The sequence below is a fragment of the Excalfactoria chinensis genome, chromosome 6, assembly GCF_039878825.1.
Source record: "Excalfactoria chinensis isolate bCotChi1 chromosome 6, bCotChi1.hap2, whole genome shotgun sequence".
Lineage (NCBI taxonomy): Eukaryota > Metazoa > Chordata > Aves > Galliformes > Phasianidae > Excalfactoria > Excalfactoria chinensis.
Window position 1 is genome coordinate 19,763,402 of NC_092830.1, and position 12,393 is coordinate 19,775,794.

A 12,393-nucleotide genomic window follows, 5' to 3' on the forward strand; every position below is an offset into this window, starting at 1 on the left:
CAGCAGTTGTTTGACCACTCAGGAATGTCCCTTTGTTCCCTCTGATAGCTGTACCTACCTTACAAGATGCATAAGGGAACTGGAAATCTTGTAATTACAGCTGGAGAAAACACTCTGTGGTTCATGGACTGATTTTTCCAGCTGGGAAAAGCTTAGCTGGGGCCCAAATACACACTAACAGGCAAGCTTCCTCCTATTGTTTGTGAAACTGAAAGGACCACAAGCAGAAAGAGATCAAACAGTTCCATCTAAAATAGATGGTGAACCAGCTGGGGAAAACATACAAACTCTTGTGAACCTGCCCTCTAAAACTGAAAAAAAAAAAAAAATAATAATAAAAAAATAATAAATGAGACTCCGTGTGGGCTCCAGAAAAGTGCTGTCTCTGCCACCCCCCACAGCCTTTTCTGTGCAGCACCGAGGATGCTGCCAGCACTCCCTGGGTGAAAATTACAGGCTAAATAAATCCATTTTCTTCTACTGAAAGGCCATCCCAACAGCTCCTAACAGAGCTACTTTTGCACGTATGTAGGACAGCTAAAACACAGAAAGACACAGAAAGGCTGCAGAATGAATTGCCAAAGGGATGATTTTCACCTGACTGAAACTGGGCAGCCTGAGAGACCTGGTATGCTGATTTTCCCAAGCTGCTTCCCATAGATGATAAATAAACAGCTTTCTCTAACGTAAAGGCATAGACCCCTCGCCCATCCCATGTCCCTGAAGTCTCTCCATTCCCTCTTCCCCTACTTTCCAGCTCTGTTTAACCTGCCCTATCTGTATTCACTCACCCATTCTAGCACACATCCTGCAATAGCAATGCATTGACTTTGGGCTTTTTGCTGGTGCTTAGAAAGCTGAAGACATTGCTCTTAGGGCATTTTAGGTACCTAACTAAGCTCAGACTCATTTAAAATAAAACACTGAGCCTCAGTAAAGTCAGTGGCAGCTCCACAAATGCTGCTGGACAGAAAGCCAGGCCCATTGTGCAGCAGTATTATGATGGCAAAGCAAAAAAGTCTCACTTGCCTGCGGCACTTGGCAACATAAGCACTGAAGGCCTGATAGTCCCCGCATTTAAAGCCACTGTCTTTGTTGCAATTTATGAAACATGTTTGTCCTGGCACCTGATCCTGTTTGTGCATGCAGGCACACAGAACTGGCTGGCTTTTGCTTACCCAGGCTTCCTTGGGCTCAGAGACATCTCTCAAGGTCTATGAACTGGAGCAGGCTGGAGCCTGGTGTCCCACTTTAACATATAGCTCTGAAGGAAGCACAGATTTGTTGCTTTTGACGCTCAGGCCCACTTGAGTCATTCAGGCAATTAGAGAAAGTCTGTTTGTTTTTGTTTTTGTAACTAGGTCAAAGCAAATCGCCTTTCATGCTCCCACTGTTTATGATGAATGATCTGCTTCAGGGCGGTGGCTTTGTTTTCCTTTTGTCTTTTTTTTCCTTTCTTCTTTTTATTAGAAAAAAGTTCACAAAAGAATTCTCATAGTAGTGAGAGAACTTGGTTCTTCCAGCAGGAGAGACAGAGCCTGCCAAGGTAAACACACTGGCAGAAGACTCAGTGATTTATCATATATAGTTCCAATCAAACTCAGGTTTTTATTTTGTTTTCTGTTTCCTAGTAGCACTTTCACTCCTGCAAAGTCTGTTTTGCTCAGAGGACCAAAAGAAGTTGATGGACAACTTGGTCATGGAGTTATGAATTTAACAGCAAATGGACCTGAGCCTGACACATAATAAAAAAAAGTAGATTTCTCGCTCAGATCCTTGCAAAATGTACTTTCCACAAAGAGCAAGGAGCTTACTTCCAGCTCAAATGACCCCTAAGACAAGAGCTGATCTCTCTTTGCACTATGACTGCTTTCAGGGACAGAAGACTGTTCTCAAGTAACAGTCTGGCATCAGAAGGTCAAATATTTGCCCCAAATAAATAACTGCAGACTGACACTGACTGGGGAGAATCCAGCTGGGCTGTAAGTTCTGCAAGGAACCCACCTTGAAAAAATTATTGCCCCTCCATCTGACATTATAAAGTACAAGTGGAATTGCCTCCAGCTAGATTGCATTACTACCAGTCCCCAGAAACCCAGGAACAAGTAGGAACACATAAGTTCCTCTGAGATATTTTACCCTTACTTTCCCTAGCGCCATTTTTGTACGCAGGAGACTTTTAGTCCCCCTCTGCTCACCCTGACTGCAGCTGAGAAGCAGTCCCAGCCATCTCCACAAAAGCCATTGAGCTCAGGAGCTTTACTGATGCTATCTGCAGTCCCTTCCTAGGGCAGGCTCTAATGTGGGAAACTTCAGATAATCCCAGGCTGGCACTCCTGTTCAGACATATCCACCTATTTATCTACGGGAGTTGCAGCTCTAAGGTACCTGCGTGGGCACGAGATAACCTCAAGTTATGGTATCTTTCATGGGCAAGGATGTTAGTTTCGATCTGACAGCCACCGAAAGCTTATATCTGGATGACAGCTACTTGGTGGTTAGGGTGAAGTAAGCTAGGAAGTACAGTGCAACACCAATATGCCAAAACTCCTAATCAGAGCAGCCTCATGCAAAGACTGAAATTCCATGACCCAGAGATTGCAGGCCCAGGTCTGAGCAGCACTCTTCATAGGGAAAGTTACTCCCAGGGGGGCAGAGTCAGCCAAAGAACTAAAGCATCAAGGCATAAAATCAGCCAGAATTAATGAAACAGAAAATCTACAACATTTAGAAAGAAAATAAATAAATAAATAAAAATTAGTACCTAGAAAATAGAAGTCAGCATCACATCAGTTGTGGTTTGTGATCTGAGCAGCTTTCATCTCAAAGATAGGAATGAGTTATTTGTTACACATTTGAACTGCTTTAAAATGTTGCATTGAAAAAAAAAATCACCAAAAAACACAAAACAACAAACAGCTTCTATTTCTCAATCAGCAGCTATTTTTACAAAGCGCTCCAAACAATTTTTCTTCCCCAAGTCCTGGAGGTCTAAGACATTACAAGCAAACAGCATGCACTGCATTGACTGCAGGGGGAAGCAATAAACAAGGAACAACAACAAAGTTGGCGATGGCCTAAGAAGTGAGCTCAGTCCTTTAGCCCTGTTCTTTCCAATTCCTCACATCCTTCTGGAGGCCAAAATTGTTTAACCCCTGTGACAGTGAGCCACCAATCTCTCTCCCTCCTTCTTTGCAGTATCACACCAAGTGATGCATTTTGTAGTGTTTTGGGTTTCTTTTGGATGCTGCCACAAGTATTTGACCAGCACATAGTCTGGAATTCCAGGCTGGCATGGGGAAACAGCACTGGGTGCTGCTTGGATGGTGGGTACATATGCACAGCATATTAGTGCTAAAAACACCATTATGTGTGCTGACTGCTGTCAACTGCAATTGTATTTTTAATTTTATTAAGGCCAGATATTACATCTTCGGAACTGAGGAAAGCTGAGAGAACTGAGAGGAACTCCATGATTGTTCTGGGACAAAATACAAAGAATGAAAACATATGGCCCTTCTGATAACCCAAGTTAAATGGGACAAGGTAAAGTAACATCTTACATTGTTTTTTTTCCTCCACTCAGCACAGAAATTATGCAGTTCTGTTCCCTCATCCAGATATACTCTAACAGGTACAGAGCAGACTATTGAAGTTCAGACTAATGGATTTATGCCAGCTGAAGACTGGCCCATATACCCTTGAGTTAACAGACACACACTGCCCCCTCCTCTTAAGAATAAAAGAACAGCTAATTTAAAGCAATTGTAGTCATTTAGCCTGCATCACACAGGCATTCTGCATTACATTCAGTGCAGAAAGAAACGCAGCGGCAAGTTCAGTTACCTGCAGTCTTAGTCAAATACTGCCAAATAATAAACCAAACATATATTGGAAAACAATCTGCCCATGATAAAATAAACAGATTAAGCCCACTGGGTAAATGCAGAACAACCCTTTCTAGTTACATTCTAGTTACAACCCTTACATTCACCACGTGTTTTTGTTTCAGGAAGGAGAAGTGGGAACAGTGACGGACACAAAATGGAAGAGCCCAGGGGTGCTTTGTGCAGCTTTGCACACTCAGCATCCTCTGGCTGTTGGCGGAGCAATTCTGATTTGAATGTTGGAAGGGAAAGAAGGAATATGGAGGTGGATAAAGGTCTGTGGACAGATGCATACTCAGCTACCTATGGCTTCGCTCCTGAACCTGCCGCATACTCAAAAGCCACAGAAGAACCTTGCAGCCACCATCTTGGTGCCATAACCAGGAGAGGCTTTTAAATGAGACTCGGTAATTAATTCTTCCTCCTGTCTATGCTAGGAACAGTACTACCTGAACCACCAAAGCTTTTAAATTATCATTGCTTCCTGGGGACCTCCTACAGCTGAAATGAACTTCAACCTCACAGTGGCCAGAGGAGCACCATGCCTAATGCCAGGTGCAGAGATGGCCATTGGGAATGCAGCCATCTCCCTCAAAGCTGGGGGCTGACCTGCAGGCTGCTTGCCCTCAGCACACTCTTCCCTTTCCAGTAGCACCTCACCAGCTATATGGTTTTACTCAGATGCAACAGGAACAAAAGTCTGTAAAGCCAAGCTCTCTCCCAGGGCCATCCACAAACCCACGACCAGCTGCACCATCTGCAAACACTCCTTGACTTCAGTGCCATCCAAACACAGAAGTCAACACAAGGAATGGTCCTGCAAGAATTGGCCATTAGAGAGTTGGGAGGGTACATCCATGGCAGCATCTCAGCTACCCAGCAGCCCACCTCTCTACCAGGCTGTGCTGTCCATCTTCTGGAAGAGCAGGGCTAAAAGGATGAGTTACTCACATCCCCTGTATTCTGCATCTTCCCCCCCTTGGGCTGCTCTTTTAGACTTACTAGTTTGTATTATTTTTTAATGCTACAGCCATGCTTAGTGGGTGCTTTATTGCCATGCTTCCACAGAGCTCAGAGAATTGACAGCATCTGATTCTGAAGGTGCTGTTGCTGCTGCAGTAATCTTTGTGCACTAGCTCCTACTAGCAAAAGAATTTATGCCTATGGAGTAAAGATTAAAGCAAACCAACTTTGTCTCTTGTTATAGGAGCAGGCTACTCCCCTGAATGACAATAACACCATAAGTTAGGCACTCGCTATTTAAAAATCCTTTCTGATCCATCCTTGGGAACGGAGATTTCAGAAGATGACAGTAACACACTACCTTCAGCAGCAGGTGCTTCCTCTTCGCTCACTCACAGCAGCTGGAGCCCTCCAAGGCAGAGCAGGATCTCTTCTGAGATTCTCTGAGCCCAGTTCTAGCAGCAACACAAAGCAAAGAGTTGTTGCTCACCTAGAACAACAGAACGTGTTTACTTAGCACAAGTATAGTTTGCAGGTGAAGTTCAGTGTAGCTGCTGTTATTTAGCATCTAAAAAAATGTTTGTGCTGACTCACAGTTAGTACCCTGAAGTAGGTGCTGTGTTTAATATTTCAGTTGTCATTAACTGTAGCTGCTGCTGTGACACTTGGTTATTCACTGTATATCTTGCTAGCTTCCTTCAAAGCTAGAGAGATTTATGACTTGATTATTCTGTGAATAGTCTGTATATCTCCATAAATCCCAGGGGCTAAAAATCCTGCCTCAACTTACACCCTCCACCTGTGCAGACACTATAAGGAATGTGAATCAGTGCAGAACTGGACTTGCAGGGTTTCAAGAGAGTCATGAACTGGTGTTTCCCCATCCCCTACTCTCCTCACATTATAGGTGTTACAGTTTTTAAAATTAAGATGAACTAGCACTCTTTTTATTACGGCATTATATGAAATATATTCATGTATTTTCAAGACTATATTTATAACATGTAACATACTGTATAGTTCTCCACTCTAAGATATGCTTGTATTACAGTTTAATAAGTTTAATAATAAAATCACTTACGAAATAACTGGTTTCAGATCTTTTATTAACAAAGACCAGGGCTGGAGTACAGTTACTGCCGCATATTATTCAGGTGAGCACAGCTCATCGAGGAAGGAAACATTACCTCTGGGCTTTCAACACCTTCAATGCCTACAAAGCAGGAGTTGGTCCTTCTCAGGCTGTTGCTTTTTCCCCACAGCCCGGGGGAGCCCCACTGACACAGCTGGGAGAGACTGGACTGATCAACTTCACAAACTGGGCTCCATGTCCACAGCTGCGGGCAGGCACAGCAGCGCAGCGCTCAGCACTGCCAGAGAGAAGGGGAAAGACATCCAGGACAAGAAACACAAGTGCTCAGATCCAGTGTTTCTGGAGATCTAGGTTTAGCAGCAGCACTGCTCAACTGCTGTGTCTACAGGCGACTGACTAGAATGTGATGTTTTAGGGGTATGGTAACCCACAGAATACCCCCGAACCAAACACTGGCCATGGAGCTGCTAGCAGCCAGCTGGGCGCCGGCAGAGCACAGCCGCCGCACAGCCACAGCACGCGTCGCTCCAGCCCCCGGGCTTGCACCCAAAGAGCTCGCATAGACTTGCACAGCTCTTAAGCACCTTCTCACTCAGAGCCCCCAGCCTCATCAAGCGTTGGCTCCAGCACGCAAGCACCAGCCCACGGGGGGGCGGCATCGAGCTCCCGGTCGGGCCCCGATAGCCGCCCCCCCGCACACGGCCGGGCGCCGCTGCCCGCCTGGCACGGGAGGCTCCCGCAGCCTTCGGCTATCGGCTTGCGTGCACGACTAATAGCAGTGCCGGATGACCGCCTCTGATCTGAGGTGTGGTCAGCGCTATTCCTCTGATCGCCCTATAATTAATAACGCAGGCTGCTAAAGACAGGTCAGAAGGCAGATAAGTTCATGAACTGCATTCTCAGATAAGCTTCACACATACCACTGAACTGCAAGAGGCACTCCCTTAAGGGAGGCATTAGACTTAAATAAAGCTGATAATGGTCCAGCCAGAGAACTCCCCTGCCTTCGCACGACAGGGTGGAGGGCATCACCTGCTCCTGCCCTGAGCACAACAGAACTAAGCACTATCCTGTCCTGGAGATAGCACGAAAGAGCAGCACAGCCTCAACTGAGCTGGTGTGCTCTGGGGCAATGGGAGATTCTCAGCTCCTCCTTACAGCCACAAGCTGCCCTACATATCCTAAAGAGACAGCAGATGCAAAAATACCTTTTAATTAGCTTTGCTGCACTTGAGCTGTGTTTGAGAGGAGCTAAGATCAGTACTTTTAAGAATACCTGTGAGAAATGCAGAAACCACGCAGCATCACTCCTAGCTCAGCCTGCAGTTTCTCAAGGCAGAGCAGAGGCTCCTTCTTGACTTGAAGAAAGTTGCACCAATCCCATAGCAGAACAGACAGACAGCAAGATCAGTTTAGATAAAGGGCATTTGGAAAACAGCCACCAGGATCATTTTGTCTTGCAAGAAAACAAAACAACCACAGTGCCAAGGCCTACTCCTGTTCCACTCCTCATGCTCTGGACAAAGGAGAAGGCATCCCAGAGACTTAACATTTGGGAACCACTTTATTACAACACAGGTGCCTGTAACAAGTGAGATCACTTTCTCCACCACAGCACAGCAGCCACCAGCACCATGCTCAGCACTGCCCCAGCACCCACAGCAGCAAAACCCAGAGCCCAGGTGGCTGCAGCTGTTCCTGTGGAGAAGAGAAGCCCTAGTTAGAATTAGACTGGGGAAGGGACTGGTCCATACCTATACTGAGTTGCACACTTACTGAAATCATTCACATCAGCTACTTGTCTTAGCTCATCCTGCAGGAAAATAACAGGGCCTTTGCTGGAAACCCGGGAGGCACCATCCTGAAGGGTATGCTCAGCACTCCTTCTACCTCCTGTGGAGCAGCAAAAGAGTTGTAGATGACAAAGATGCCTAACCTTCAAGGCCAGGAGGCTTTGGCTACCTTCTCAACACTCAGCCAAGCCTGCCATGAATCAGAACAGAGAGGGGAGCCTACAGTAACTCCTGCATTTCTGTCAGGGTGGCGAGAGCCTTTCCTCAGTGGAAAGGAGCAGGAAATGCCTGCTAACCTGTACCAAGGAACAGCATGTGCTCCTACCCACTTGGCTGGGAGACCAGAGCCCTGATGCCCCTTCAGATGCAACAAGGCAAAGACACTTACTGGATCTAGCAAGACAAGTGACGGTGCAGGACTCCTGCACAGACCGGTGGCACACTGAGGCACTGCAGTGCAAGTACACCTAGAAAGAAGGCAACACAGCCTTGAATTGCTCACTGTGTGTAGCAAGGTAATATCCTGCTGTGGTGCACTGAATCTGGCCAGGATAGCAGCTTTGATACCATGACCACAGCCTTCAAAATATGGCAGATCTGGAATTACAGCACTTCTCCTGGACTCCTAGAATTAGCTCAGTTAGGTAAGCACTGCCTAGGTACACAACTGGGACCAGTTTGGAGTATTGGCTGATCCAGGAGCACTGAGCAGACAGCATAGGAAACAATAAACTTTATCTTTCAAGTACTCAGTAGTTCACAAGAGTCACATACCAGATACCTTACAGGCACCAGAAAGTTACTTCCAAGTCATTTTAGCCAAGAAGTTTACAGATTTGATTTGTGTAGTTTAAGGCATGTGGTCCAACTATTTCAACACATCTTAGACAGCAAGCTAGTACTTAAGTAGATCTGCTGTTTCAGTAACCTTATTTTCTGTCACATTGCACCACTGATACATTACCTATACTTAAAATCATCTCAAGGAATGAAGATAGGAAATCACCTAATGTGTGAGCAATAAGAACCAATTCAAGAGGAATCTGGGGAACCAGGAAGGCAGCTTACCAGCCCAGAGAGCAACTCTTGGGAATCAGAGTCCACAAAGGTAAATGTGTAGAAGGTGAAGCGCTGGTAGTGTGATGGAAACAGTAGTCCTGAGGCAGAACTCAGAGGTACCAGCTGTGTCTGATAGTTGTCTCCTGCATAAGGGCACCTGAGAAAGAGGCCAAAAGTTAATGGGTACAAGTCATTCCCCCACACCCAACATTATTTACAAGCCACTTACCCATTCACTAGGACAGGCCACTGTGTCTGTTGATGGGGATTGATACTTGGTGTGGCCCAGCAGTGGTGCAGTACTAGAACCAGGTCAGGGTCTGTCCTTTGAAGGATTCTAACTTCTATGTAAATAGGGTCTCTCAAAACCTTCACAATGGGGTAGTCACTGACAGTGTAGTATGAACTGTATCTTTCATCTGGATGAGAAAAGAGGGTTACTTTAGAGCAGGAATAAACAAGTAGAGAAACTGAGAGCATCCTTCATAGCTATGCCATCAAGTCCTCTGTGTGGCAAAGAAGCAGTAGCAGGAGTCGTTCTCCTACTACCCAGCAAAGATCAGAGCCCTACACCAAGAAGACAGACCAAGTCCTGCAGACCTCTCATACCTGAAGCAACACGCAGCTCCAAGGACAGAGGACCAGGCTGGGAGACAGCAGGGAGTGGTGGCAGCGTGAAGACCCGAACACTCAAGGGCACAAAATTCCCAGTGATGGCAAAGCTACAGCGGACATGTAACCTGATGGGGCAGGAACACTAATCAGGTGGACAGGCTACTCTGACATTGCCTAGCTTTTCTCCAAGATCACAACCTAATATCTGCTTTAGTTAATTATATCTCCAGAGTCTCCTCCAGTGCTTCCTCTTGAAGAGTCAAAATTCTCTTCAGAGTTCAGATTAGAGTCCACAGGGTGGTACTGATCAGCAGCACTAGCTTTATTCCCCTTGATTGGGGACATGCTAGTCCCCAGCCTATTCAGGTGACTGCTGTACATTCCAAACTTGTGTGCAGGCTCTCTGGACAAGATCCTGCTTGTTAGAGCAGTGCCTGCCCCAGGGTATTACCTGAAAGTGCTGTCCCTAGTAACAGAACCAAGGCTCCCTGTCTTCACATCCCTGGATGCCACCAATTCATTTTCATATATGGCCTGATCTCCAGTCACCTGCAATAACAGGGCAGACATTTTGACTGCAGTGAACTCAGGCTGGAGAACAATCGTTGGCTTCTGGAAATTCATAGGGTGCCCAGTGCATAGTCAAGCTCGTTACAGATTTACAAGCTTCAGCTCACTCAGCTATAACTCTTACCCGAAAAGTAGTGCCACAGGCAGAGAGTGGGAACTGGTACACAACAAAGGCGCTGTTTTTCACTACAGGGATGCAGCCAGCAACGTGCCCCCTGGCCAGATGCACAGAATCCAGGGCAACAGGTGGCAGGGTCACATCTCGAGAGACAGCAATGGAAAACTGGCCATCTGGTGTGCAGTGCGCTGTCACTGGGGGGAAAAAAAAAGAGTCAGTCTTAAGTCCAAGGAGAAACAGCCCCAAATACGTAGCACAGAGAAGAGCAGTAAGACCTCCTTCCTGTAAATCCCACTGCATATACTGAATAAAGCAAGGTAAAAGCACTGGTACAAGTGCTACCAGCACTAGATACTCTCAGCAGCACTGATTCTGGACATAAACTCAAATCTGTTGCAGTACTTATTATGGGCTGGACATATGAATGAGTTTCCTTGACAACTGGAACCACATCCCTAAGCCACCTGCTCTGCCAGATAAAACAGGTACTCCAGCCAGCCACCGCATCAGAGAGGAGGACGGCCATCCACACTCACCTGTGTTACCATAGTAGCAAGTCTTCTCTTTGTCCCTGGGGTTGTAACAACAGCCTCGCACTTCACAGTCTCCCTGGCTAACTGGTAAGGAGGCACAGGGCAGCCGGTCCTGGATGTGGACAGCAGAACAGACACTGCTGCTAGGAGCATCCAGAGCTACAAGAAACAGAAAGAACTTGCAGCAAGAGCACAGCAGCAGAGGGTCAAGGGCATAGGGAACACTAGTTTGATTTTGCATACGAGTTGAGGGAATTTTCAGACTCGGGTGAGTGTCAAACATATGGCTCAGAGCTGGCATAGAAGCCTGCTGACAAGCAAGTACTCAGAAAACCATGGCCCTCTGCACTGACATCCTCCAAGATGTCACCTGTACAGACATGAGCTACCTCTTCCATCCCACAAGTGGTCTAGGAACTGGCACCTTCTAGGAAGGGCCATTCACAGGCAGCACTTCATCAGGAGAGGTCAGTCTTACCAGGAAGGTCTGCAGGGCACATGAACAGCTTCTCTTCATGAAGAACTTTTTGTCCAGCAGCATCTGTCCCTTCAAGCCCAACAATTATGAAGTAACTTCCATCCTAGGAGAGAACCACACTAATCAATGCAACCAGAGCAGAGGCCACTGCAGCCCAAGCAGGGTCCCCAGGTCACTCACCCATCTGAAGACATAGCAGCTGGTGTAGGAAACTGACACTACCCTGGAGCCATCTGGAGCCTCAAACAGCCAGAGACCACAGCCAGAATCATTCTTCAGAGCATGTGCCTTCCCCTCAGTATCTAAGAGGAGATGAAACAAGCAGGGATTCAGCACCCTATGCTGAAGGCATAAGTGTACTATATCTCTATTGTTTGGTAAAAAGAAAGGGCATCTCAGCCCACATTAGGGTCTGTGCTAGCAGAGAGCTGGGAGAGAGCCTAGCAGCCAAGGCTAGATGCAGGCACAGCATTCCACTCAAATCCCTGAGTGCTGGGTCAGGTAATCAGCTCCCAGATTACACAAGTGGCACTAGAACTATTAACATATCACATCAGAACCAGCATCCTTCACATTCCAGCCATACCTCAACACTGGGTAAAGAGAGCAGCAGCCAGAAAGCCCCTTGACATCACCCTCACTTACCCCAAGCAGTCAGCACAAAGGAAACATTCCCTTCCCAGCCAGGAGGAAAGGTGAGCTGCAGACTCCCTTGACCACATGCCAGCAAGCCAGGGTCAGCAAAAGGGCTACTCCAAGTCCCTGCAAACAAAACAAGGGGACCAAGCAACCCCCAGAAGAACATAGCTCCAAACACAGCCAGGGACTGCCCTACAACACCCATCCTGCTCTCCTGCCAAGCACCATGAAGCACCTGCTCTTAGCCTGGCCCTTTTAAGCTGTGGGACCAGCTGGGAATAACAAGTCCTGATGGTTGCAGGTGGACACAAGTCAGCAGTTTAACACATTCTACTGCTCCCTGCTGCCTCCAAACCCATCACAGTGTGCTTGCACCTATTTCAGCCAACAGCCACGGGCTGACCTTCTGTCAAGAGATGGTTCCGTGTTCATAATGAGCACAAAATGAGAAAAATGAGAGCAGCTCATTTGTGCACTCCTCTCTGGAGCTCCAGATGGCCCTTCCAGCTCTTCCTCTCCTGATGAGTTCTTCCCCTCACTGGCCAGTCCAACAGTTCTGCCTGCTTTTCCCAGTGTTTCCCCCTCTTGATGCTCATTCCATGGCATAAGTGCAAAAAGCTGAGTGACAGTGCTCTCTGTTGCAGG

The 12,393-nt window shown here is 46.9% G+C and overlaps 2 protein-coding genes across 3 annotated transcripts in view; one reads left to right on the forward strand and one right to left on the reverse strand.

Moving 5' to 3' along the window:
• The window catches only part of LOC140254407 (uncharacterized), a 29,247-nt gene extending 23,315 nt beyond the window's left edge, over window positions 1-5,932 (forward strand). For both annotated transcript variants that reach the window (XM_072340873.1, XM_072340874.1), the window contains exons 8-9: window positions 3,418-3,546; window positions 4,013-5,932. In XM_072340873.1, coding sequence (XP_072196974.1) covers window positions 3,418-3,523 — 106 coding nt within the window. In that variant the 3' untranslated portion in view covers window positions 3,524-3,546; window positions 4,013-5,932. The remainder of the gene's footprint in view (window positions 1-3,417; window positions 3,547-4,012) is intronic.
• Window positions 5,933-7,483: 1,551 nt separating this feature from the next.
• On the reverse strand, window positions 7,484-11,987 carry LOC140254136 (zona pellucida sperm-binding protein 4-like). Its single transcript, XM_072340436.1, has 12 exons — window positions 11,755-11,987; window positions 11,290-11,411; window positions 11,110-11,212; window positions 10,635-10,790; window positions 10,105-10,292; window positions 9,862-9,959; window positions 9,405-9,535; window positions 9,025-9,214; window positions 8,805-8,952; window positions 8,125-8,203; window positions 7,720-7,836; window positions 7,484-7,641 (listed from the first exon to the last, which is right to left on the reverse strand). The coding sequence occupies exons 1-12, from the start codon at window positions 11,951-11,953 to the stop codon at window positions 7,541-7,543; spliced, it is 1,632 nt and encodes a 543-aa protein (XP_072196537.1). The 5' UTR covers window positions 11,954-11,987; the 3' UTR covers window positions 7,484-7,540.
• Between the last annotated feature and the right edge of the window lie 406 nt (window positions 11,988-12,393).

What these genes read in the sequence shown, in the direction of transcription:
- LOC140254136 (XM_072340436.1), bottom strand. Translation starts at nt 11,953, where the DNA reads ATGGGTGTTGTAGGGCAGTCCCTGGCTGTGTTTGGAGCTATGTTCTTC. An exon ending in CCTGTGGCACTACTTTTCGG is followed by an intron (nt 9,960 to 10,104) that starts GTAAGAGTTATA and finishes CTGTTATTGCAG; the next exon opens with GTGACTGGAGATCAGGCCAT. An exon ending in GGAGCTGCGTGTTGCTTCAG is followed by an intron (nt 9,215 to 9,404) that starts GTATGAGAGGTC and finishes TTTCTCATCCAG; the next exon opens with ATGAAAGATACAGTTCATAC.